This window comes from Cervus elaphus, chromosome 14 (genome assembly GCF_910594005.1).
Source record: "Cervus elaphus chromosome 14, mCerEla1.1, whole genome shotgun sequence".
Taxonomy (NCBI): Eukaryota; Metazoa; Chordata; class Mammalia; order Artiodactyla; family Cervidae; genus Cervus; species Cervus elaphus.
In genome coordinates, this window is record NC_057828.1 from 65,001,666 (window position 1) to 65,028,106 (window position 26,441).

The window sequence follows — 26,441 nt, forward strand, 5'->3', positions numbered from 1 at the left end:
GCTTTATGAATGACAAACAAGTGAATAAAAGTCCAAAAAATTGAAGATCTTCTCTTGAAAGAACAATTCACTCAACACTACAGAACACTTTGCAAACACTGTTAGTGTCTAGAGGAAAAACAATGAACAGACAGACGTCTTTCCTCTCATGGAGAGCTCAGTCTGGTGAGGAAGATACATGCATCAGTGAGTGAAAACAATGACTTGTTGATTGTTGTGATGGAAGTTGTACATGACCATGTGAGGTGACAGGGAGTAGTGATCAATTTTACTATTGTGGTACATTCTGCCGTTCTTGGTTCACCAGGGAGATTACATGTAAACCATTTCTTGATAGATAACAATTTGCGAAGCAGCCTGGGGTTGAGAGGATGTTTCAGGGGATGGAAATGTGGGAACAAAGATACAGAGGTTGGATGTGAGAGTGCATTAGCTTGTGCAGGAAAGAGCAGTATCTTGGCAGGTCAACAGGAGGTAACATGGAGTGGAGCCTCCCAGGTGAGGCTTGGAAGGAACACAAAAACCAGATTGGGTGAAGCCTCAGATACTGTACTAAGGAATTTAGTCTTCAACTTGTAGGACAATGAAGAATTGCTGAAGAGTTTTAACAATAATATGGTGGCAGTGATTAGAAATAGCAAGAACACTTGAAGAAACTGATGCAACAGTCTAGATGAGAAATGATAGAGGCCTGAAATAAGAAAGTGACTTTTTATGGATGGAGATGCAAGAATAGATGCTACAGATACATACAAGGAGAAAGCACATGCTGCTCCACTGCATGTGGAAGTATTGAGAGAGAAAAACAGAGAGCAAGAGAAATCAAAGATGATTTTCAGGTTTCTGGTTCAGACAGTTGGATGGTGGTTCCAGTAACTGAGACTGGGAATACAGGAAAAGGAGCAGGTTGGGGAAAAAAAACTATCAGATCAGCTTTGAAAATGTGGAGATGAAAGTGCCTGATGGGTGTCATGTGGAGACATCCCATAGTTCATTGAATACTGAACCTAGAGTCAAAGAAAGAAGTCTGGACTGAGAACATAGATTTTTAAGTTATCTATGTGGAATAGATTAAATAAATCAGGGAATTATAAAAAGATGTGCAGAGGGCTGAAGAGAGAGACAGAAAAACATAAAAGTTTACACTAGATAGCAAAAAAGACATCTGTGGAACAGAGGGCAAAAATTGGCATCTGCTCTACTATAATAGTGTTTGATTGTCTGGGTTTCTCTTTCTATTACAAGAAAATAATATAAAAAAATAAATAAAATATAAAAAAATAATAAAAAAATTTAAAAAAAGAAAAGAATAACCACCAAAGTATCATTAGGAAAAGCAATGAAGGGAATTGCTTAGTTTTCTTATATTATTGTAACTTCACCCTAGTGGAGTGACACTCTTCTCATCAGACATATAGCTAGACTGAGAGATAGGTCTAGTGTCTAATATTTAGGTTTCTCATTTTATAAGTCTCTCATTACAAATTTTAAGTATGATAGAAAAATGCTGGGCCGTTAATAGGACAGTTAATTTACTATTCACTAGTTAACATTAGACACTAAAAAGCATAGACGGTGAATTAGAGTAAACTTAGAGAGGCCACCAGTGGTCTCTATGCTTGGCTTTGAGACAGTCAGCATTTTTTCCTTGTATTAATTTGGGCAGCACAATAATCAAGCTTGAGAGAAATAATAAATATGTTATATAACCAATATTTTTCCCAAAAAAAAGCTCTTTGGGGTTTTCATGTTGGGCCCAAACCAACTAGTCGAAATTTGACTTGGTTTCTGTAAAGTGACTGCATAAATTAAAGATGGTGGAGTGAATAGTGTAATGTGAGAGTGCCCAGAGCTAACCTCATTTCTGGCCACACTAGTATAACTTAGAAGATGGGCAATAGTTGTCTTATGCTCTTCCCTGGGAAGAATGTGAAATGCTTGAATTATGGGTGCCTCTCCAGCCAATGACAGGGGAGCCAAATGGAAAGAAGGCCACACAAGGAAGTACTGAAGAAATGCTTAGTGACTAGCCAGAGTGGGCAGAGGTAAGCAAAATGTGATGTCTTTATAAATATGGAGCATTGCCCTTTAAAAGAGAACTTAGGTGAATTTGGTCAAGCTTCAGAGGGCAGAATTTCAACAAATGGAAAGAAAATAAAGGAAGGCAGTTCACAATAGGAAAGATATTACTAAACTATTTTCAGTTCATTTCAGTTCAGTCACTCAGTCATGTCTGACTGTGACCCCATGGACTGCAACACTCCAGGTTTCCCTGTCCATCACCAACTCCCAGAGCTTGCTCATACTCATGTCCATCAAATCGGTGATGCCATCCAACCATCTCATCCTCTGTCATCCCCTTCTCCTGCCTTCAATCTTTCCCAGACTCAGGGTCTTTTCCAGTCAATTCTTCACATCAGGTGGCCAAAGTATTGGAGTTTCACTGGAGAAGGGAATGGCAGACCACTTCAGTATTCTTGCCTTGAGAACCCCATGAACAGAATGAAAAAAACTATTTTATTTCTTCATAAATGGAATGGGCAGCCCTGTAAGGTGGCAAGCTTTCCACAGCTGGGAGTGTTTAAGCAGGGTTGCAGAGGAGGGTTCTGGAAAGGGGGGAAATTGAGTTGGATGACCTTAAAGGCCATCATCATGTGGAAATTTGCCCTTGTGAAATGACCCATTCACTTGCTTCATTTTCTCATCCTAAATGCAATCCTGCTTATGAGTTTTTTTTTCTTCCCTTATAGAGATAATTGGTTCGACAAACCTTATAATTCTGCTAGAGGATGAAATCTTTGCCGATTTTTTCAACACATTTCTTTCTCTCCCGGTAAGGATTCTCAGACTTAAATCCAAATGTTTCATCAACAGCCAAATAGTGAATATCACTGAGCTGAGTGCCTTTTTAAAAAATAAATAAAAACTTCATATCAAATCAAAACTATTTCAATTTGAGCAAATAAATGTGAATCAGAAAATCCTCTAAAATCTCCAGGAGTTCCCATTACTGATATAATAAAATCCCAATCCCCAGCCTCCTTACCTGTCCATGGTTATCTCTCATCACACCCTTTGCTGGTACCCAGTGCTCCCGTGATCTATCTCTACCCTGCAGAGGGTATTCACCTGGCATTCTCTCCCTCCATGCCTCTCCCTGCCTGGGTTCTTAGTTTCCAAATTTTCACCCACCAAACTCTTAATCATTTTTCAGATAGCTACTTAAATCCTGCTCTCCTTAAGGAGTTCCTAGATCTCCCAATCAGAACTTATCTCGCCCACACTTTGCTACTCTCTTGTGTTGTATGTGTGTGTTTCCTCCACTGGACTGTGAAATTGTGAATTCCCCCAGGACAAGAACCATGGATTATTCACTCTGCTCTACTCCCCTCATTGGGTGTTTAACACATAGCAATTGCTGAGTTGTTAACTGGAAGCAAATCTATATAGCTTCTTAATCTATGCAACCAAAACAAACCTCATACGTCAAAATATTTTTAAACCCAGACCTACACCAATCCTGCATTTTTTTTTTTCGTTTGAGTATTTGGTTACATCATTTGAATGCTGGTGCCTTATAAATAGCTGCTCATCTCAGTGCGCCTTTTTCCATGGAATGCTACCTCATTGAAATTTCATACAACTAGGAAGAAACACTATTATTGCACAAATACCTATTGGGTGGTCACTTTGTGCCAGATGCTAGGCTTAGTACTGGGGATATGGATATTAATTATATACCATCGTGTCTTCAAGGAATTCCCAGTCTAATGTGAGAGACCAGTATTTAAGGTGAGTGCAAAAAAGGGTTGCGTGTGACATGACTGACATCTCTAGGAGGTGGTTTCACTGGAAGAACAGGCCATTCCTACTTGGGAGAGTCAGAAAGGGACCAATGAAGAGGTGACACAAACAAAGTCTTGAAAAACAACTAGGTATTTGATGATTGGCTGAGGGTGAAGATAGGGAGGGAAGGGTGGATAAAGAAGCAAGAAGAAATGACTGGAGGACTGAGTAGCAAGAGAAGAAGATGCCTTAGAAATGTAATACGCCAAGAGTTCGGCCAGAAATTGGAGCTTTAGCCTCTAGTTTATCACATATGCTTTGGGACTACTTTGAGACATTTTGATGACCATGGTAAGATAGATACCTGTAAACACAGAAACATAGAAGCATCAGTTCAGTTCAGTCGCTCAGTCGTGTCCGACTCCTTGCGACCCCATGAATCGCAGCACGCCAGGCCTCCCTGTCCATCACAAACTCCCAGAGTCTACCCAAACCCATGCCCATCGAGTCGGTGATGCCATCCAACCATCTCATCCTCTGTCGTCCCCTTCTCCTCCTGCCCCCAATCCCTCCCAGCATCAGGGTCTTTTCCAATGAGTCAACTCTTCGCATGAGGTGGCCAGAGTACTGGAGTTTCAGCTTCAGGATCAGTCCTTCCAATGAACACCCAGGACTGATCTCCTTTAGGATGGACTGGTTGGATCTCCTTGCAGTCCAAGGGACTCTTAAGAGTCTTCTCCAACACCATAGTTCAAAAGCATCAATTTTTCGGCTCTCAACTTTCTTCACAGTCCAACTCTCACATCCACACATGACCACTGGAAAAACCATAGCCTTGACTAGACGGACCTTTGTTGGCAAAGTAATGTCTCTGCTTTTTAATATGCTATCTAAGTTGGTCATAACTTTCCTTCCAGGGAGTAAGCGTCTTTTAATTTCATGGCTACAGCACCATCTGCAGTGATTTTGGAGCCCAAAAAAATAAAGTCTGCCACTGTTTCCACTGTCTTCCCATCTATTTGCCATGAGGTGATGGGACCAGATGCCATGATCTGTTTTCTGAATGTTAAGCTTTAAGCCAACTTTTTCACTCTCCTCTTTCACTTTCATCAAAAGGCTTTTTAGTTCCTCTTTACTTTCTCCCATAAGGGTGGTGTCATCTGCATATCTGAGGTTATTGATATTTCTCCTAGCAATCTTGATTCAAGCTTGTGCTTTATCCAGCCCAGCGTTTCTCATGATGTACTCTGCATATAAGTTAAATAAGCAGGGTGACAATATACAGCCTTGACATACTCCTTTTCCTATTTGGAACCAGTCTGTTGTTCCATGTCCAGTTCTAACTGTTGCTTCCTGACCTGCATATAGATTTCTCAAGAGGAAGGTCAGGTGGTCTGGTATTCCCATCTCTTTCAGACTTTTCCACAGTTTATTGTGAGCGTAGTCAATCAAGCAGAAATAGATGTTTTTCTGGAACTCTCTTGCTTTTTTGATAATCCAGCGGATATTGGCAATTTGATCTCTGGTTCCTCTGCCTTTTCTAAAACCAGTTTTAACATCTGGAAGTTCACGGTTCATGTATTGCTGAAGCCTGGCTTGGAGAATTTTGAGCATTACTTTACTAGTGTGTGAGATGAGTGCAATTGTGCAGTAGTTTGAGCATTCCTTGGGATTGCCTTTCTTAGGGATTGGAATGAAAATGGACCTTTTCCAGTCCTGTGGCCACTGCTGAGTTTTCCAAATTTGCTGGCATATTGAATGCAGCACTTTCACAGCATCATCTTTCAGGATTTGAAATAGCTCAACTGGAATTCCATCACATCCACTAGCTTGGTTCATAGTAATGCTTTCTAAGGCCCACTTGACTTCACATTCCAGGATGTCTGGCTCTAGGTGAGTGATCACACCATTGTGATTATCTGGGTCATGAAGATCTTTTTTGTACAGTTCTTCTGTGTATTCTTGCCACCTCTTCTTAATATCTTCTGCTTCTCTTAGGTCCATACCATTTCTGTCCTTTATTGAGCCCATCTTTGTGTGAAATATTCCCTTGGTATCTCTAATTTTCTTGAAGGGATCTCTAGTCTTTCCCATTCTGTTGTTTTCCTCTATTTCTTTGCATTGATCACTGAGGAAGGCTTTCTTATCTCTCCTGGCTATTCTTTGGAACTCTGCATTCAAATGGGAATATCTTTCTTTTTCTCCTTTGCTTTTCGCTTCTCTTCTTTTCACAGCTATTTGTAAGGCCTCCTCAGACAATCATTTTGCCTTTTTGCATTTCTTTTCCATGGGGATGGTCTTGATCCCTGTCTCCTGTACAATGTCACGAACCTCAGTCCATAGTTCATCAGGCTCTCTGTCTATCAGATCTAGTCCCTTAAATCTATTTCTCACTTCCACTGCATAGTCATAAGGGATTTGATTTGTGTCATACCTGAATGGTCTATTGGTTTCCCCTACTTTCTTCAGTTTAAGTCTGAATTTGGAAATAAGGAGTTCATGATCTGAGCCACAGTCAGCTCCTGGTCTTGTTTTTGCTGACTGTATAGAGCTTCTTCATCTTTGGCTGCAAAGAATATAATCAATCTGATTTCAGTGTTGACCATCTGGCGATGTCCATGTGTAGAGTCTTCTCTTGTGTTGTTGCAAGAAGGTGTTTGCTATGACCAGTGCGTTCACTTGGCAAAACTCTATTAGCCTTTGCGCTGCTTCATTCCATACTCCAAGGCCAAATTTGCCTGTTACTCCAAGTGTTTCTTAACTTCATACTTTTGCATTCCAGTCCCCTGTAATGAAAAGGACATCTTTTTTGGGTGTTAGTTCTAGAAGCATAGATGCCTGTAAACAGAGAAGCCATTTCCCATTAATCTCAAAGCTGGTTGCCTAAGTCTCAGTCCCTTCTCTGTGACAAAAGAGGACAGTAGCCTAGAATTTTCTATATGATTTTGGATATTCTTAATGCCCCCCTAAGTATCAATAATTTGTACCCTTATTCCTCACCTCCTCAGTCCTCTCTGCTTTCTCCAGTTCAACAGGTTAGGCAAATCCAAAGATAGTTCTCTTTATGAAAAGGCTTTAAGTCTTTGCTCTAACTTTCTAGGTTCTGGAGAAATGAATAATGCAATACACAAAGTAAACACCTTTTAAAGTCATGAGCTTTGGCCTTTGCATACAGGCAAGATAACTCCCAGGTTGGGGCGGGATGGAGCCAAAAGATAAATGAATCTTGTAATTTAATCTTTCTTTGCTGTTTTGTGCAAAGCAAGTTAATTCACTGGAATAAATTTAAGAATTAATGTCCCTTGAAATAGGAAAGCAGTGGAACCTCTCTTCCCCTGTGACTACAGATGGACCGTGACACTTTCACGAAAAGATGCTCTAGACCCCTTTGGCTGTTTCTTAGCTTTCTTTTTCAGGTCTTTGGCCAGACACCATTTTACACTGTTGAAAATTCTCAATGGAGCTTGTGGCCAGAAATACCCCATGACTTGGTGAGCATGATTCTTGAATGGTGGATGGTTTGGGATGGGGGAAGAGGCAGATGGATTTGAAGTGTGGATTGGGAGAGGGGAAGGGACAGGAGCTCATAACAGGATGACTATGGAAGAAACTATAAAGCAGGTGAGTAGGACAAACAGAATCAAGCCAGGTAGACATTTCTCCTTTTTGCATTCTTATCGCTTAGGCAGGCAGTTGCTGCTGAGTTCTTTCCTCTGTATTTTAGTCCATGGTTAGCAAAAGAAGTTAACCTTTCATGTCCACTGTGATGGTTGGGTAGTTGATGCTTGGAGCACTGTGTTGAGAAGAACTCTGCAGGCCACACCTAAGCCAGAAAGAGTCTGGGAATTGATGGGCAATGCCTGCATGGGTGTGGGAAAGGAAGTGCAGCCCACAGGCCCATAGCAATTATTTGCATTGTAAAGTAAGCGTTAGTCACTCAGTCGTGTCTGACTCTTTGCGAACCCATGGACTGTAGCCTGCCAGACTCCTCTGTCCTTGGGATTTCCCAAACAAGAACACTGGAGGGAGTAGCCATTCCCTCCTCCAGGGTACCTTCCCAATGAGTCAAGATGGCGCTTGACAGTTCCTAATGTCTACTTGACCACAGGGCATATCTTTGCCCCCAGTCTTTTCTTCTTTTTATATGTTTTTTCCTTGTCCTTGTCCACTGTCTTTCTTTCTTCCCCCTTCCTGTTCTCCTTTTCTACTCTGTAGACCTTGGACTCAGCAGTGCCTCCCTCATGCCCTTTTTTGTGACAGGTGGGATCAGAACAATCACACTAAGCACTCAGCCATTCTCACAGCAAAGTTCTATTTTTCTCTGGGATCTGGATTGCTGAGGAAGACACTGCACTCTGATTCCTATGCATGTATTTGGTTTCCCAAGGAGAGTCCCAACACTTAAAACTTTTATCTTCTTATCCCGTCTCCAGGGATTTGATCCTTTGGGTATTCCTCCCTTACTTACGTGGTATGTGTCAGTCTTTGTGTGTTTTTGTACATGTTGTGCAGTTGATATGGGTTGGGAGCTTGTGAAAAGTTGTAAGTGTGCTTGTAAGCAGGAAGTGTGCTTGTAAGAGGCAAGTTGGGTAGCGTTAGGACTTGACACCACAGACCAAAATCTCTTCTGCTTCTCCTCTATCAAGCAAAGCTTAGGATTGTGTCATTGCTCTGTTTTTGTTTTTTACTTAGGTCTTTTCTTAACCTCACTCAGGAATAAGATTTTTTTGATGAAGGAAAAAGTCTTTTCTTTCCTACCAATCCATTCCCTCCTTTGAGAGCCTCTTAGATACTGTTTTTAATCAACATACCTCTGGGCCAAATATTACAAGCGTAAGGTTATCTAATTGCTCCTTGCTAAGCTGCATTTCTTAGCAATTCAATTCCATTTCTCCTTTCTGTTCCTATTTTGTTTGGACTCTAGATTGCAAAGTACAAAGGATTATTGACCTGGTTGGAAAAATATCGATTACCTTTCTTCTGTAAAGCCAACTTATGTTTCCATTACATTCTCTGTCAGGAGTTCATCAGTTTCATTAAGTCCCCAGAAGGAGGTAAGCATGTGGGGGCATGTGTGTATAGAAACATGGGGAGCCAGGTTGCAAACCATCCTACGTCTCTCAGTCCTACAGTACAGGTACAAATACTGGCTGCCTTTACAGCCTTAGATGTGTCGGTGGCTTAGCCTGTATTGTGGCAATAGGTGATATCCTAGGCTGAAAAAGTGGTACCAAGAGCAAGAAACTGGAGTTAGTTCGGCTGGGCTATTTGCCTCACTGCAGCTAGAAATGAGAGAAGTAATGATGGCCAAAATGCCTATAATACGCTCAGAATCAAAGGTAGCTCACCACCTTCATTGCTATCACCTGGCCTATGCCACCATCATTTCTCACCTGGCTGTATTTTGGTTTTTTTTTTTTTTACTTTTTATTTTATATTGGGATATAGCCGATTAATAATGTTGTGATAGTTTCAGGTGGACAGCAGAGGGCCTCAGTCGTACATATACATGTATTCATTCCCCTCCAAGCTCTCCTCCCGTCTAGGTTGCCACATAACATTAAACAGAGTTCCATGTACTGTATATTAGGTCCTTGTTGGCAACCCATTTTAAATATAGCAGTGTGTGCATGTCCATCCCAAACTCCCTAACTATCCCTTCCCTCCATCCTTCCGCACTGGCAACCATAAGTTCGTCCTCTGCCTGTCTCACCTGGCTGTTGACATCATCTCTGAGTCAGTCTCCTTGCTCGTGCCCTTGTTCTCTTCTCCCAGCAGCAGGGTGAGCCTTTTAAAACTTCCTTTAGATCGTGTCACTCCTCTGCTCACTGTCCCTTCCCACCACCACCACCACCAATGGCTCCCATTTCAATCTGAAATCCAGAGCCCCTGAAATGCCTTTCCAGGTCCTAGAGACCTGGCCCCATTTCCTTTCTGATCTCATCTTTTCCTATTTCTCCATCGTTCATTCCATTCCAACCACCTTGGCCTCTGCAGTTCCTCAACATGCTGGGCACATTTGCATTTCAAGGCTCTGCCTGGGGTGCTGCTCCTCTAATATATTCACATTGGTGCCCCGCCCTTCACCTTAAATTTCTGTGCACTTCTTACCTCCTCAATGAAAGCTACCCTGGAAGCCCAGTGCCCACCCATCCAGCCCCTGCCCAGCTTTACCTATACCCTTCTTTCCTTCTTTATTTCTTCCTATAGTGCTTATAACCTTCAGCCTTACTAGAAAATGTATTTATTATGCTTATCATTTATTGTCTGTCTCCTTTGCTAGAATATAAGCTCATTGAGGGTGGGGATTTTTGTTCTGTTTGCAGATGTATCCCAAACACCTAGAATGGTACCCAGCATTTAGTAGGCGTATAATAAATGCTTGTTGAAAGAATGAATGAATAAAATTTTCACCTAAGGTTGAATTGATAACTTGACTCAGCTCAACTAGCCAAAGGAAACTAGGGAAAGTGACAATTGGGGAAATCCCATTGAGTAAAATGTTGTAACAAATCGCCCATTATACTCATCTCCCTCCTTCAACATACGTATGGGAAAACTTGCTGTCAGGTAGAGACCATGGAAGGCCAGGGGCCTCGTTTGGAGGGTGATTTTGATCTGTGGATTGTATGTATGCTTGTAGGTTCCCCCCTCCCCCGCCCCATGTCACGTGACACGTGTCACTAGAGGGCCTGGGTCTGGCTTCAAAAGCACCATGTAGTCAGAGCCCTGCTCATCTCACTGGCCACCATTTCTCCTCACTCCCGATGAGCGAATGGGAGTCTGGCCATGTGCCACTCTGAGAGAGGGGCTGGGGGAAGAACTCATTCTCAGTCTCTTACCATGGACTTTTCCTGGCAGCCAAGATGATGAGATGGCAAAAGGCAGACCAGTGGCTACTCCAGAAATGCATTGGCGGGGTCAGAGGGATGTGGCGCTTCTATACCTACCTCAAGGGCAGTGCAGGTGGGTTCTTAGAGTTGTTCCTGGGGCCTTTGCAAGTTCTTAACAGCTTCCGGGATACCCTGGAGCAGTTCTACTGCTGCTACTAACAGTTCTGTGTATCTATGGTGAATGCAAAAGGTGTTTTATAATACAGCTTGGGTAGAAGTCTTTGGAAACTGGGGTCTATTGTGTAGGTTATGGCAAAAGCACTCAGAGTCCCTTTCATTCATTCATTCATTTAACAGTGTTTATTGAGCACCACTGTATGGCAGCCCCAGTGCTTGCAGGTGGGGATACAAAGGTGAACAAGAGCCCTAAGTCCCTGCTTCCCGAAGCTGACATGACAGTGGGGAGACAGACAAGCGACAAGTATATACACAAATCCCTGTAGCAAAAGTGCTTTCTGTCCTACTGGGTCCAGTAGGTGATGAGTTCTAGGAGGCTGGCAGTGAATACTAGCTGACCTTCCAGTTCAGCATCATTAACTTTGACACAGGAACAAATCTTAGTATAAAGGTGAAATTCTGGATTTCCATGGGTCAGGCAGGGAAGAACTAGACAGATTGTCTTACAGTTGGTCCTTCAGACTTCAGCCCTGGCAAAGCTGTAACACGGGGAATGTAGTCTTTGGCACCTTTGGGCTCCAGGGTCCTTCTGCAGGCTGCTCTGGGTTCATGATCTAGGAATTGTTCGTTTTACCCTGATCTTTATTTTTCGGACAAAACTTGAATGTCTAATGATCTATTCTCATGTGGTTTTTCCTAAACTGACAGTTTCTCTAACAAACCACCCCCCCAAAAAAAATCATGAAAGAGTCCTACCCATTAAGTCCCTTTTCTCTATGTCTCCCATCAGCTCCTGCATTAGAACGTTTCTGGAAATGATCCCTTAAGCCAAAGGAGTGGCTCAGGGTGATGTTGGAGGCAGTAGAGCAGGCTGGGGGTGGAGATTGGGTGGGGGGTGTCAGCTGCCAAACTCAGATGCAACCACTGAAGGGGCAAGCTTGGGGTGCAGCTCAGTCTGCTGTCTGATCCATAGGTGGTCCTGTCTGATCCATAGGTGAAGAATTGCTGGATTTCTGGATTCTTGTTGAGAAGATCCTGAGCATAGATGAGATGGACCTGGAAGTGAGAGACCACTACCTTTCCCTCCTCTTTGTGCTGAAGGCCACCCATCTGCAGGAGAGCTCACGGGTGCTGACTCTCTGCAACATGAACATCAGTAAGAATCATAAAGCGTATCTGAGGTGAAATCCCTGGGAGAAGAAAAAAATCAATCCAATGTCTGATACTCCTCAGTCTCTTTCCTTGCAGACTACTCCTCTCTCCATTAGGGATGCCAGTGGGAACCCCAACCCTTAACAGGGAATGGTTGAGAGAGACAGTTGTCCTTAAGCTGGTATGTGCCTCTTCCTGAGATGTTGCTTGTTAGTGAAGGTTAGCTGGAAAGAGTGAAGGGGAATTGGGACAAGGTAATTGAACAGTTCCTGCACTTTCTAAGCCTGCATGGCTTGTTTTGTGTTTTTCTATTGTTTTGTTTTGTTTTCTATTAGGATTCTCTAGAACAAACTACAGTCCACAGGCCAAATGCAGTACATGTGGCCTATGAGCTAACACTGTTTTTTTATTTTTTAAAGCTTAAGACTGTACAACAGAGACTATAAATGGTTCACAAAGCCTAAAATATTTACTATTTAACTCTTTATAGAAAAAAAGTTTGCCAACTCCTTCTCTAGAACATCAAATTCATTCAAATGTATTTATTTATTAAATGAGGAGGCATTCCTAACCCAAACACAACTGATGTGCTCCAGAAGCTGCACTGTTTGGGGTTAGTCACATTCCTCTCTATTTATATAGATAATTGGGAATTGATGATATTAAAATCAGGGCTAGTCAGGACTTTACCAAATTATCCAGTCCAAGCTCCTTCCTTTGGTCATATCTAACTTTGAGAAATTCCGTTCAGAGGTACATATTTCTTGTTCTTAAACATATTTGCTGGTACCACTTGTTTTTCTTTAAATAATGTTCAGTAGTCTAAAAAGTACCTTGAGGAATCTCACAAAAGGGTTATTTCTCTGGGGAAGAAGCAAGGTGATCAGAGTAATAAGGCGTCATTGTGTGCTGAACAAACCCTAAAATCATGTTCACTTTATCTCTGACCTGTCTAGGGTTGCATGAGGAATGAATGAAATGCTATACACAAAAACGTTTGGAAAAATTCATAAACCTAACTATCCCCACATCATTTTCATCCTCTATCTCTCTTTATTCTTTCCAGAGGCCCTCTTGAACCTGTCCATCTGGCATCCCAACCAGTCAACCACCAGGAGGGAGATCCTGAGCCACATGCAAAAAGTGGCCCTGTTCAAACTCCAGAGCTACTGGCTCCCCAACTTTTACACCCACGCCAAGACAGTCATGGCCAAGGAGGAATCATGCCAGGCTCTGATGCAGGAATATGAGACTCGCCTGTACAGTATCTGCTATACCCATGAAGGAGGGCTCCCTCTGAATATGAACATCAAGAAGGCCCACCAACCCCAGAAGCAGTACTCAAGCAGGAAGATCAAGAGGAAGATGTGGCACTTGATAGACTGTGGCTCGTGGTCTCTGGAAATGGATACCAATCCAGATACCAATATACTGTCCCCCCAGGAACTGGGTTCTCAAGACAAGGTGGTTATACAAAAGCCTTTCCTAAAAGAGGCCTCTTCAAAGGACAGAATCATTAGTTCCCTGGAAAAGGATGTTCTCTATTCCAGGAAGTCCAATGTGAAGAAGAAGGCCAAGAGCCACCTCCACATGGAGGGCATCTTTGAGACAGCATTCTCAACCCACCTGAGGACTATCACCCCCATCATCAATTACTCCTCCCATGTGACCATCAAGAAGGCCGTGAAGCAGAACCTCTCCTTGGGGTACATCCACTGGGCCCTGTGTGCGGACACCTGTGCAGGGAGTCCCTTCCGGGACCACCTGAAGAAGCTGAATTTGAAAGTGGAGATCCAACTCTTGGACCTCTGGCAGGACCTGCACCATTTCCTCAGTGTCCTGATGAGTAATAGGAAGACTGGGAAAGCCATCTTTCGGCACATGCTGGGCAACAGGATCTGTGAGCTCTACCTGAATGAGCAGATTGGTCCACGCCTGCCGCTCAAATCCCAAACCATTGAAGGCCTGAAGGAGATGCTTCCTTGTGGGGATGTGAACCCCTGGATTCCCAGAACCCAGAAGGAGATCTGCAAGGTAGGCCATGCATCACAGAAATGGGTTGGTATCTGGAAGATTAGGTCAAGACTGACCAAAAATCCTACCTGGTCATCTATACTGACTAACTTAATGATATAACTACCCACACAATATGTATTGATGAGTTGGTTGATCTCTTATGAGTAAGTTATATAAATTCCCAAGAAGTAGCCGGAATCCCAAAGTAGGATAAAGGTGGAAGAGTAGTCACTACCCACCTTTTATTTCTCCCTCAATTCCCCCTGATATGGAGTCTTCCAACCTCAGACTCTTCTACTGAGGGATGTTTTAAGAACTCTGAGCTAAATGTCATGAATCAAAATACAGGGTCTCCCTTTCCTAGCCTAGCCATCATGGAAATGGCCAAGTGGGAGGATTTATTCTTATCCCAAAACATTAGATAAAAGCATGGGGCTATCCTAGACACCCACAGGAAGTAATAGGTTGACTATTGTCAAAATCTTGGCAGAAAACAAGTGACTGAACCAAATTGAGGAGAGAGCTCAATAAAAAGGGACTGCTTACAAAGAAGGGTAGGGAAACCACAGGGCCAGTAAGGTGCATTGGAAGTTGTGCTGGACTAGTAGAGGAACCAGGGTTAGAACCCAGGAGTTCTTGGCTCTAAGTCCAGCACAATTTCCAATGCACCTTAATTATCCAGGATTGCACATCTGGGCAATGTTGGATGAGATCTGTCCAGGGGGTACAAAGTCAAAGTTGTCTGCACAGTTCCCAAGTAGAAGTTCCAGAGCCCTCCTCCCTACCTGCCCTACACTTTGTGGAGGCATCTGGAACTAGATGGAGGCTTATATAGGCTGTTTCCTGCATCAGCAAATCCACACAGCAAAGCTCCCTCCCTTGGCCTTTGGTCTGCTGCAAAGATATTAAAGGTATTTATATTATTATACGATGCTGGGCTATCACAGTTTCTAAGATTAAAAATTTTGATATCATTTATGACTCACCTCTTTGTCTCACACTCATGTCTAGTCTATGGGTGAATTCAGTTGGTCCAACCCTAAAAATATACAGAATCTGATATTCCTCCCCTCACCTGTTATAACCACTCTTATCCAAGCTCTGTCCAAATTCACCTGGATCATTGCAATGGCTTTCTAGCTGATGCCTCTGGATCTACTCTTGACCCTCAGCAGATCCATTTCTGCACTGGCCACAACATACATTGTGTGATTTAACTGAAAATAAAAGTGAGGACATTGAAGACAGATGGCTGTCTCCAGTAAAAGCCAAAGTCCTTGCTAAAACCAACAAGGCCTACACTGTCTGTCCTCTGCCTCTCCTCTCTGGCTTCATCTTCCTCTGCCCCCATGCTCATCACTTTGGTCATGCCAGACACATGGCCAGCTCAGCCGTGCTGCTCCTACTGTGTGTAATGTGTGGATCCCCGTACGACTGAGTCCCTGCCTCCCTCAGGTTTTTGCTCAAGTCATCTCAGTGAGGCCTTACTTGCCCACTTTACATAAAACTTCAGCCCTATCCCCATTTTACTTTTTTCCTTAGCACTTACCATGATCTGGATCCATATATGTATCCTTCCACACAGACGTACACACACTTTGTGTGTATGCGTGTATAATGCATGTATAATCCTTATAATGCACATGTATGCATTTGTGTGTAAAGTGTAAATCTGTTATATACACATATACTTGTATTATATTTTAAATAAATACACAATATGTGTATATGTTATATGTGTGTGTGTTATATAGATAGATTTTTTTTTTTTACTTATTTTGCTTCTTTTCCTTCTCCTTATGAGGGCAGAGGTTTTTATGTTTTGTCACTAGTCTCCCAGCATCTAGAAAGCTACTGGCAGTATAGTGCTGAGTGCTCAATAGTGCATTCAGCAGACATTTGTTGAATCAATTAATCCCAACTGGAGATGACCCTTACTTTGGGCTTTGCTCAGGACAATATTTTCTGGTTTGAGATACTTGTTTCTATAAGAACTCTCATTTTCACCCATCTGTTCAACCATCCTCCAGTTATCCAGTTACCTTTTGTTGAATACTGATAGCATGCCAGCTAATATATGTCTGTTTCCTAACTTCTGATTCACTTAAGTGAAAACAGAATCCATGTGGAATATAGGAAAAAGCTTTTAAATCCTGGTTTTATCACCGTTTGGCTAGGTGGTTGGTTTCCAGGACCCTTTTAAGAATTAAATGAGATAGTACTTTACAAAGGAACAAATAAGTATGTAGATGTCAAATAATTGCCCTTCAGTAAAGGATTTGTTGTTTCTCTTCTTAAAGTGAAAGTGAACATGTTAGTCACTCAGTTGTGTCCGACTCTTTGCAACCCCATGGACTGTAGCCTGCCAGGCTCCTCTGTCCATGGAATTCGCCAGGCAAGAACACTGGAGTGGATTGCCATTCCCTTCTCCAGGGGATCTTTCTGACCCAGGAATTGAACCCTGGTCTCCTGCACTATAGGCAAACTTTTTACCGTCTGAGCTACTAGGGAAGCCTCTTCTTAAATAAATACCAATCACTGTTCTCTGCGATTCAGAGAGAGGCTGTGATGGAAGCTGTCATATTCAGAGAGGCAAAGGAATACTTCCTGGTTGGTCATGGCTAATGTTTGCTATTCCATATCTCCAAGTTAGAGAATCCAGAATCTGCGGCCTTCTCTTCTCCCATGTGAGTACTAGCAGGACAGAGGCAGCAAGCCTCTCCTCATAATGCTTATGTTGTATTTGGATTTCAGATCCTCAGCCCCTGGTATACTGAGTTCCTGGATGAAGAGGACTACTGGTTTCTCGTTTTTACAGTAGGAGGGACTTTGAGTTGGGGAGGAATCATGAGGTTGAGGGAAGAAAAGGGAGTTACTGCTCTTTCAGAAGTGCCCTTTGCTAAAGTCAATGAAATGTTGAGTATTTTTCTATCAACTGGGGTTGATGGTCTCTGATGTTCTAAAGAGAAACCTCTGAAGGAAAAAGATTCAAGGGCATAAACTGGCTTTGAAGAAGTCACATTCATGTAGAGTTTCTCACTTATAGAGAAAGTTTGATTTGAAGATGTGTGGTATGTATGGTGTGTGTGTGTGTGTATCTGTAAAAGAACAATAGTTCTTAACAAACTGAAAGTAATCAGAGTCCATGTGACAGGGAGGCAAAGAAGGACCAAGCTGTAAAAATCTTGCTTCTGGCCTAGTTCCTACAGCAAATGCTGTCTGTCACCATCTCCTTCTCTTAGACTCAGAGCAGGCTCATCTGCACCAGGTGGCATAAAAAAGAATCTATAAGCAAAGAAGAGATCATTCTTCTTTACAAGAGATTTGAGGAATCACTGGAGTTAAGCCAGGGTTTGGCTAACATGGAAGAAATGGAATCTATGCAATGGCAAAAGATAGCTACTGAGAACCTGAAGCAAGGTGGGTCCCTCCAGATAGAAAGGAAGTCTCCAGTGTTTCTGGCAGGTAAGGTCAGTCACCATAATTTTTTTTTATCCTTACATACAAGCAGCTGTGAAATATTAGTATTTTAACATTAAGTATTTACTATGTGTCAGCACTATGCAATGCAAAGGTGATAAAGAGGACCTCATTTGATCTTCCAAATAACATGTGAGGTAAGTACAGGGTAACTGAGGCACAGAAAGGACAAGTTACATTTCCAAGGTCACACAGTAAGTGGCAGAGTCAAGATCTGAATCCAGACGGACTGACTGCAGAGGCCCCCACTGGCTCTGAAAGGGAACCAGAGAACTCAAGTTGACCAGGCTCATGCCCACCAAGACATCACCACAGTTATACTGATTACTCCATTTCATGCCTCTGAAAAACATGTGCCATACCTCCCCAGAATCAGGTCTAAGACATTTCTGTGGATATATTTTTAACAGCCACTTGCTTCCCCCAATATAACACATCAGCCACTCAGGCAGTGGAGAGCCGTGGTTAGGAACACAAGGCTCTGCTGTCTCACAGATCTGGGTTATATCCTAGCTCTGCTAGTGACTGTGTGAACCTGAACAATGTATTTAACCTATCTTCAAGCCCCGTTTCTCTCAACTGTAAAATGGGAATAATAGGCTTGTTGTGAAGATGACCCAAGACCATCCATGAAAGCTATTAACACAACATTTGGCAATAGTAAGAGTAGCCAGTATTGTTCAAATTGAACAAACTGCTTTAATTATCAGTGCTGAGGCAGTCAGAGTACTGCAGTGTTTCTCAAACTTCAAAGCACGATAAGTACTTTTGACTTCATTTTGGGAAATATATACCTGTATAAGTATGTGTGTGTGTATAAATATATATTAAAATTTTTTCACAAAGCAATGCTTGTCCTTATTACATAAGATTATATACTCTCATACTCTCTATATTATTCCATTTCATTTTGTAAAAGCTGGTAATAACTGTTTTTTGACATTCTATTGAGTCATGACATACAAATTAGTAATCAGTTCAGTCGCTCTGTCGTGTCCGAGTCTGCGACCCATGAACTGCAGCACGCCAGGCCTGCCTGTCCATCACCAACTGCCAGAATCTACCCAAACCCATGCCCATTGAGTTGGTGATGCCATCCAACCATCTCATCCTCTGTCATCCCCTTCTCCTCCTGCCCTCAATCTTTCCCAGCGTCAGGGTCTTTTCAAATGAGTCAGCTTTTCACATCAGGTGGCCAAAGTATTGGAGTTTCAGCTTCAGCATCAGTCCTTCCTATGAACACCCAGGACTGATCTCCTTTAGGATGGACTGGTTGGATCTCCTTGCAGTCCAAGGAACTCTCAGAGTCTTCTCCAACACCACAGTTCAAAAGCATCAATTCTTCGGCGCTCAGCTTTCTTTATAGTCCAACTCTCACATCCATATATGACTACTAGAAAAACCATCGCCTTGACTAGACGGACCTTTGTTGGCAAAGTAACGTCTCTGCTTTTTAATATGCCGTCTATGTTGGTCATAACTTTCCTTCCAAGGAGTAAGCGTCTTTTAGTTTCATGGCTGCGATCACCATCTGCAGTGATTTTGGAGCCCACTTCATGGCAAATAGATGGGAAAACAGTGGAAACAGTGGCTGACTTTGGGCTCCAAAATCACTGCAGATGGTGATTGCAGCCCTGAAATTAGTAATCAAGAGCTTTGAAAATTCATTTCCACCACTCCTTTGCTCTGTGAGCTTACTTGGCCTGCCACTATCTCCCTGAGTCTCATCTCCTCATCTATAGAATGGGGATGATGGCACTGTTGAAAGGATAGGCGGTAATGCATTTGCATAGCAAGTAGGTCCTCAACAAGTAGTACTTGTTAGATTCCACTAAAAAATGTAACCCTCACCTCTTTTAAAAATTTTGATGTGCACTCTGTGTACAAAGCAGGTTGCTTTGGGTGCTTGCCCTTTGGAACATACTCGGGCATGAGTTATTAAAAGCTAGCATGAACAGGCCACATCTGGTTTACCTTAGGATTTCCCCTTCTCTAAATCCCAAACATTCCAAATCCTTTCCCAGGAATCAAGAGAAAAGTGAAAGGATGGCGGATAAATTTGACCCTATACATGCTGGGCAAGGGGCATTCCCCTTGATGACCATGAAATGCCAGGAGGGGTCAGGAAGAGTGGTAATCACCTCCATGGAGATGCCCCCTCCCTCCCTTCAGCATACCCTCCGCCATTGCTTTCTTGAAATGCAAATCTACCCCAGTGAAGGGCCTCCCATGCATTTGTCCAAGTCCGGGCCCTGGCTCCCCAAGTAGGCTGATGCCTCCACTCAGGCTATACTATAAAGTCTCTGAGCATCAGAGCTAGAATACTCTCATATTGCTTGTAGAGAAACTGAGCTGAGGTAAGAGTCTTGCCCAAGGTTTCTCAGCAAGGGAGGGATTGATGAAAGACTAGAAAACTGAATCGATAGCAGCAATAATCCACTGCTTTTACCACTACAGAGTCTTCTGACTGAGAGATGGTAATGATGACAATTACAATGTTGACATAAGACAACTGACATTCAGAGGGCCACACCCCATATTCCTTCTAGATTCCACCAGTATAACCTGAAAAAGTCCTGGACTGCCCTGGAGAGTTTCAGGGAAACTGTGGGTGATGAAATTGACCCCAAATCTCAGAGCTCATAACACAAATGAGTGTTTTGACCTTGGTAGGCACAGTGCTGCTATTCTGCCATTGCCTATCAGTATCAGTTAAGCTGCTCAGTTGTGTCCAACTCTTTGTGACCCCATGGACTACAGCATGCCAGACTTCCCTGTCCATCACCATCTCCTGGAGCTGACTCAAACTCATGTCCATCAAGTCAGTGATGCCATCCAACCATCTCATCCTCTGTTGTCCCCTTCTCCTCCCACCTTCAATCTTTCCCAGCATCAGTGTCTTTTCCAAGGGAGTCAGTTCTTCACATCAGGTGGCCAAAATATTGGAGTTTCAACTTCAGCATGAGTTCATATTCATCCTTCCAATGAATATTTGTCCTTCCAATGAATATTCAGGGCTGATTTCCTTTAGGATTGCCTAATACCTCATTAAAACTTCTCTTGCTGCCTCAGCCTTACAGTCCCATCTCATTTTGAATACAGAAAGTCATTCCCTCCCAATTCACCATGCATGACTAGACATGATATATAGCTACCTTTAGAAAAAAATAATTCACTCTCAAAGGACAATGATTCACAACTATTGGTGGTATTCAGAGATATGAGTTGTCAATTCTGAAGGTAATTGCATCAAAATTTTTGGTGCAATAACAGAATGTTTGAATGCATTTGCAGCTCCTCCCTATACCAGATGGGGTTTGAAGGGGTCCATATTCATTTGGATGAATTACTTCTAGTATGTATGTTAACACTTAGTGCCTCTTTCAAAGTCATATCAGTTACCCTTAGGCAGAAAATTTCAATGGGTCAGGTCTCCCCAAGAAGGACAAAAGTCTCCATTCTAGAGGACAGGAGAGGCAGTATTTTCTTGCTTCTAATTTGGCCTAGGAAACTTGTATTTCCTATATAAACATTCCAGTAAAACACTATTGTCCTAATTAAATAGCATTTTAAAGACTATACTTGCAAAAAAAAAAAAAGTGATTCTGAATCTTTGAAACCAGAGTAGACAATAAGACTCCATTTTTGTTTTTCACTATTTGACAGACATAGAGAAAATGGCCTTTCAGGAACTCTGTTATAAGTATCCAAAGGTGGCCATAGAGAAGATCAGTGATGACTACAAAATATATTGTGAAAAAGTACCTCATATAGGTAAGTGTTTAAACTCAAGGATAGATATGAGACAACCAGGTAAGAGAGAATATTGAAACCTCAAGAGGCATAAACCAAAAGAAGGATGGTCAGCAGAGAATGACCATGTCTGTCTTTCCTCCTACAAAGCCAAAGAAGAGCATCATGAAAGTCAGATGCAATTGTAAATGAATGAAGATGACGATGAAATTGTTAATTCCTACCTTCTTACCTAGTTATCACTCTGAGGTTTTCAACAATGCAGACTTGTCTCCTGCCAAGATTTCTGGAGTCATAGTTTTGTGGAAGGAGATTTGTTGGGGAGTATGTTCTTAGAAATAACACCCATCTGGGGATGAGGAAAGCAGAACTGGGCAGAGGTAGATGCTGAACTGTAAGGTAGTTATGATAAACATCAGCAGATCCTATAGGAAGCTCTAAAGCTAAGATAGCCCTTCAGAGTTGTCGCTCACTGAGGCAAGAAACTTTTACCTCCTCACTGACTCAAATGGGATGTGACTGACTTTGGGAGGACATAATCTTGGGTCAGGCAGTGCCCTTTGGCCAAAGACACTTCCAGAAGGGACCTCACCTGTGGCAGCAGTCAATAACTCCAGGCAGCTGGGACAATGAGTGCTTTGCTCCTAAAGAAATGAGCTAAGACATGCACCAGAGCACTCAGTATTGTCCACTTACTTTGTAAGGAAATTTTACCCCATCTTGGAACAGTTCTTCCAGGAGTCTTGTGGCTTCTTTTCCTAGGGAACTTACATAAGAAATGCTGACACATGCTATTACGGCTTGTCTGGAGATCACAACAAATACTCCTTTTCTCCTTGCTTTTCTGCTCATGACAGATTCCTTCTGTGGTCCTGCTAGTGGTTCTGCTGCTCTCGGGGGACTTACTTGGCAAGATAACCTAGACTTCCACCCCTAAGAGACATGAGCCCTTGATCATCATGACTTCTCAGGCTGTGGCTGCTCACCTGTTGATTTATCATCACAGTTGGACAAGGGAATACCAAGAGTGCGAAGTGAATTCTGCACAGCCCCTGCTACAAAACTGATGACTGATGATTATAGTCAATGGCCCTGCCAGTGCAGTGACTCCTTTGCCTCCCTGCTAGCCTTCTGGCATAAGGAACTTGAAGTGATTGAGCTCCTACTGCGTCCCTAGTAGTAGCATTCCCACTCTGGGATCCTGGACCTCCAAGTTGGCACAGTCCAATACAGGAGCCACTAGTCCCATTGTGGCCATTGAGCTCTTGAAATATAGTTGGTACCAATAGGTTAAATAAAGCACATTACTAAAATTAATTTCACTCTTTTCCTTTTAGTTTTTTAAATTTGACTGCTGGAAAATTTAAATTTATATAATATATGTGGCTCCCATTATATTTCTATTGGATAGCACTGGTCCAGATCCACAGAACCTAAAGTTGTAAGGATTAAAAATTTCCCTAAGTAAGTCACCAATACTAACGGTAAATGGATCTCTTCTACTGTCATCCCTTGATGCTCATACTCAATATTCGACTCAATGGGGGCCACAGCACCATATCATGGTCTTCGGGTTTTCCTGGAGGATGATGCCTCAGTTTTCAAAAGGTATCATCTCCAAGCTGGCATGACAGCTAACCTTCAAAAAATGGCTTTGTTACTCTACCAGGCCAGCAGCTCTCATAGGTGACAAAACTAGTGGATCCAGCTATTGTATGCCCTTTGCCAATCCCCTTTACTATATCTCTTCATCAGAGGCAATGTTATGGGGGATCCTATTCAGGGGATCAAACACTTGTAAGCCCCCAAATATCAATGCTAACTAAAACCTCACAGTTAGGAATACATGTCAGTTCCAGTCCAATACAGCTGCCCCTTCCAGAATAAAAAGATCCAATGTCACCAAATTGCCACCAAGTGGGTAGCTGGTTTTCCATGAAGGATGTTGAAATATGTGAGTTTTAGTGTTTGTCTCTTGCTGGCAAGTTGACATTTGGCAGCATTGGTAGCTAAAATCAGCCTTAATGAGTATGGGGCCCATGCTACTGGGTTCATACACAACCTCCATCCCTTTCACCTACCTACTCTGTTCATGAGCTCATTGTGCCAATGCTAGGATGGACTGTGACAGACAGTGATTTCAGATGAACTGTGATATCAGACTTGCTGATATCAACTGGCTAAGTCCCTCCGTCTTCTTGGTCCTTTAGTGCCTCTTTCTTAGTGGTTGTTTATTGATGGGCTTTGAGATACAATACAAAGATCTTCATATTTCAAATATATATATATATATTTATATATATATTTATATTTATATATATATTTATTCTGATCATCTATTTCTTTTTGTATGACTTTGGCAAATTGTGCCTTTCAAGGAATTGATCCGTTTCATCTATGTTTTCAAATTGGGACATGGAGTTGTTCTTAGTATTCTTTTCTTACCCTTTTTATGTCTATGGTATCTGTAGTGATATTCTTGCTTTCATTTCTGATACAAGTAATCTGTGTTCTCTCTCTGTTTTTCTTAGTCTAGCCAGAGACTTATTGATATTATCGATCTTTTCAAAGAAACATGTTTTGTCTTCATTGATTTTCTCTATTGATTTCCTTACAATTTCATTGAATTCTGCTCTAAGTTCTCTTATTTCTTTTCTTCTGCTTACTTTGGATTTTATTTGCTCTTCTTTTTTCACTTTCCTAAGGTAGAAACTTAGATGATTAATTTAGATGATCTTTCTTTCTATTTTTATATATGCATGAAATGCTATAAATTTTCCTCTAATTGCTACTTTTGCTCATCTCCCAAATTTTGATAAGTTGTGTTTTCATTTTTATTTAATTTAAAATACTTTAAAAATTTCTTCTTTGACCCATGTGTTATTAGAAGTATGTTTTTAAATCTCCATGTGTTTTGAGATTTTCCAGCTATCTTTCTGTCATTGAGTTTTAGTTTAATTGCATTGTGGTCTGACAGCAAATATATGGTTTCTATTCATTTAAATTTTTTAAGGTATGTGTATGGCCCAGAATGTGTTCAGCATTGGTAAATGTTTCATGTGAGCTTCAGCCAAGTGTATATTCTACTGCTGTTTGATAAAGTGGTTTGTAGCTATCTAGTTGATTGCTCTAGTTGATTGATGGTGTTGTTGATTTCAACTAGATCCTTATTGATATTGTGCCTGCTGGATCTTTCCATCTGTGACAGAGGGGTGTTGAAGTGTCCAACTTTGAAAGTGGATTTACATTTTCCTCCTTGTAGTTCTGTCGCACATAGAACTCTTGTTTTGTTCACATAGTTTGATACTCCATTAGGCACATGTATGTTAAAAATTGTTGCATTGTCTTAAGAGAATTGACCCCTTTATCATTGTGTAATACTTTTTGTTTATCTCTGATATCACTCCTTTCTCTGAAGACTGTTCTGTATAAAATTAACACTCTTCTTTTTTAAAAAAATTATTTTTGTCTATGCTGGGTCTTCATTGCTGTACGCGGGCTTTCTCTATTTGAGGCTAGTGGGGGCTACTGTCTAGTTGTGGCCTGTGGGCTTCTCATTGCCTTGACTTCTCTTGTCGCAAAGCATGAGCTCTAGTGTGCGGGCTCAGTGGTTATGTTGCATGGGCTTAGTTGCATGTGGAATCTTCCCCAACCAGGGATAGAACCTGTGTCCCTTGCATTGGCAAGCAGATTCTTAACCACTGAACTACCAGGGAAGTCCTCTTCCTTTCCTTTGATTAGTGTTAGCATAGTATATTTTTCTCTATCCATTTACTTATAATCTATATGTGTTGTTATATGTATTAGTAGCTAATATATAGTGCTTAGTGCAGCACTTTGACAGCATCATTTTTTAGGATTTGAAATAGCTCAGCTGGAATTTCATCACCTCCACTAGATTTGTTTGTAGTATGTTTCCTAGGGCCCACTTGACTTCACACTCCAGGATGTCTGGCTCTAGGTGTGACCACACCATCATGGTTATCTGGATAATTAAGACCTATTTTGTACAATTCTTCTGTGCATTCTTGCCACCTCTTCTTAATATCTTCTGCTTCTGTTTAGTCCTTGCCATTTCTTTCCTTTATTGTGCCCATCTTTACATGAAATGTTCCCTTGGTATCTCCAATTTTCTTGAAGAGATCTCTAGTCTTTCCCATTCTATTGTTTTCCTCTATTTCTTTGCATTGTTCACTTAAGAAGGCTTTCTTATCTTGCTTATCTTTCTTATTTCCTTGCTCTTCTTTGGAATTCTGCATTCAGTTGAGTTTATCTTTCCCTTCCTCCTTTGCCTTTCACCTCTCTTCTTTTTTTCAGCTATTTGTAAGGCCTCCTCAGACAATCATTTTGCCTTCTTGCCTGTCTTTTTCTTTGGGATGGTTTTGGTCACTGCCTCCTATACAGTGTTACAAACCTCTGTCCATAGTTGTTCAGGCACTCTGTCTATCAGATCTAATCCCTTGAATCTATTCGTCACCTCCACCGTACAATCGCAAAGGATTTGATTTAGATCATACCTGAATGGTTTTCCCTACTTTCTTCAATTTAAATCTTAATTTTACACTAAGGAACTCATGAGCCACCATCAGCTCCAGATCTTGTGTCTTGTGTTTGCTGACTGTATGGAGCTTCTCCATCTTTGGCTGCAAAGAACATAATCTGATTACTGTATTGACCATCAGGTGATGTCCATGTGTAAAGTCATCTCTTGCATTGTTGGAAAAGGATGTTTGCTGTGACCAGCTTATTTTCTTGACAAAATTTTCTTAGCCTTTGCCCTGCTTCATTTTGTACTTCAGGGCCAAACTTACCTGTTATTCTGCGTATTTCTTGATTTCCTACTTTTGCATTCCAATCCCTTATGATGAAAACTACATCTTTTTTGGTGTTAGTTCTGGAATGTCTTGTAGGTCTTCATAGAACTGGTCAACTTCAGCTGCTTTTGCTTCAATGGTAAGAGCATAGACTTGGATGACTGTGATGTTGAATGGTTTGCCTTGGAAATGAACTAAGATCATTCTGTTTTTGAGATTGCACCCAAGTACTGTATTTCAGACTCTTTTGTTGACTATAAGGGCTACTCTGTTTCTTCTAAGGGATTCTTGCCCACAGTAGTAGATATAATGATCTTCTGAATTAAATTTGCCCATTCCCATCAATTTTAGTTCACTGATACCTAAGATGTCGATGTTCACTCTTGCCATCTCCTGCTTGACCATGTCCTATTTACCTTGATTCATGAAC

At 41.8% G+C, this 26,441-nt stretch overlaps 1 protein-coding gene across 1 annotated transcript in view; it reads left to right on the top strand.

Moving 5' to 3' along the window:
* The window catches only part of RGSL1 (regulator of G protein signaling like 1), a 49,635-nt gene that overhangs the window by 646 nt on the left and 22,548 nt on the right, over positions 1–26,441 (top strand). The window contains exons 2-9 of the mRNA XM_043923899.1: positions 2,751–2,833; positions 7,203–7,277; positions 8,711–8,840; positions 11,791–11,952; positions 13,015–13,982; positions 16,719–16,781; positions 17,207–17,429; positions 21,111–21,218. Coding sequence (XP_043779834.1) covers positions 2,751–2,833; positions 7,203–7,277; positions 8,711–8,840; positions 11,791–11,952; positions 13,015–13,982; positions 16,719–16,781; positions 17,207–17,429; positions 21,111–21,218 — 1,812 coding nt within the window. The remainder of the gene's footprint in view (positions 1–2,750; positions 2,834–7,202; positions 7,278–8,710; positions 8,841–11,790; positions 11,953–13,014; positions 13,983–16,718; positions 16,782–17,206; positions 17,430–21,110; positions 21,219–26,441) is intronic.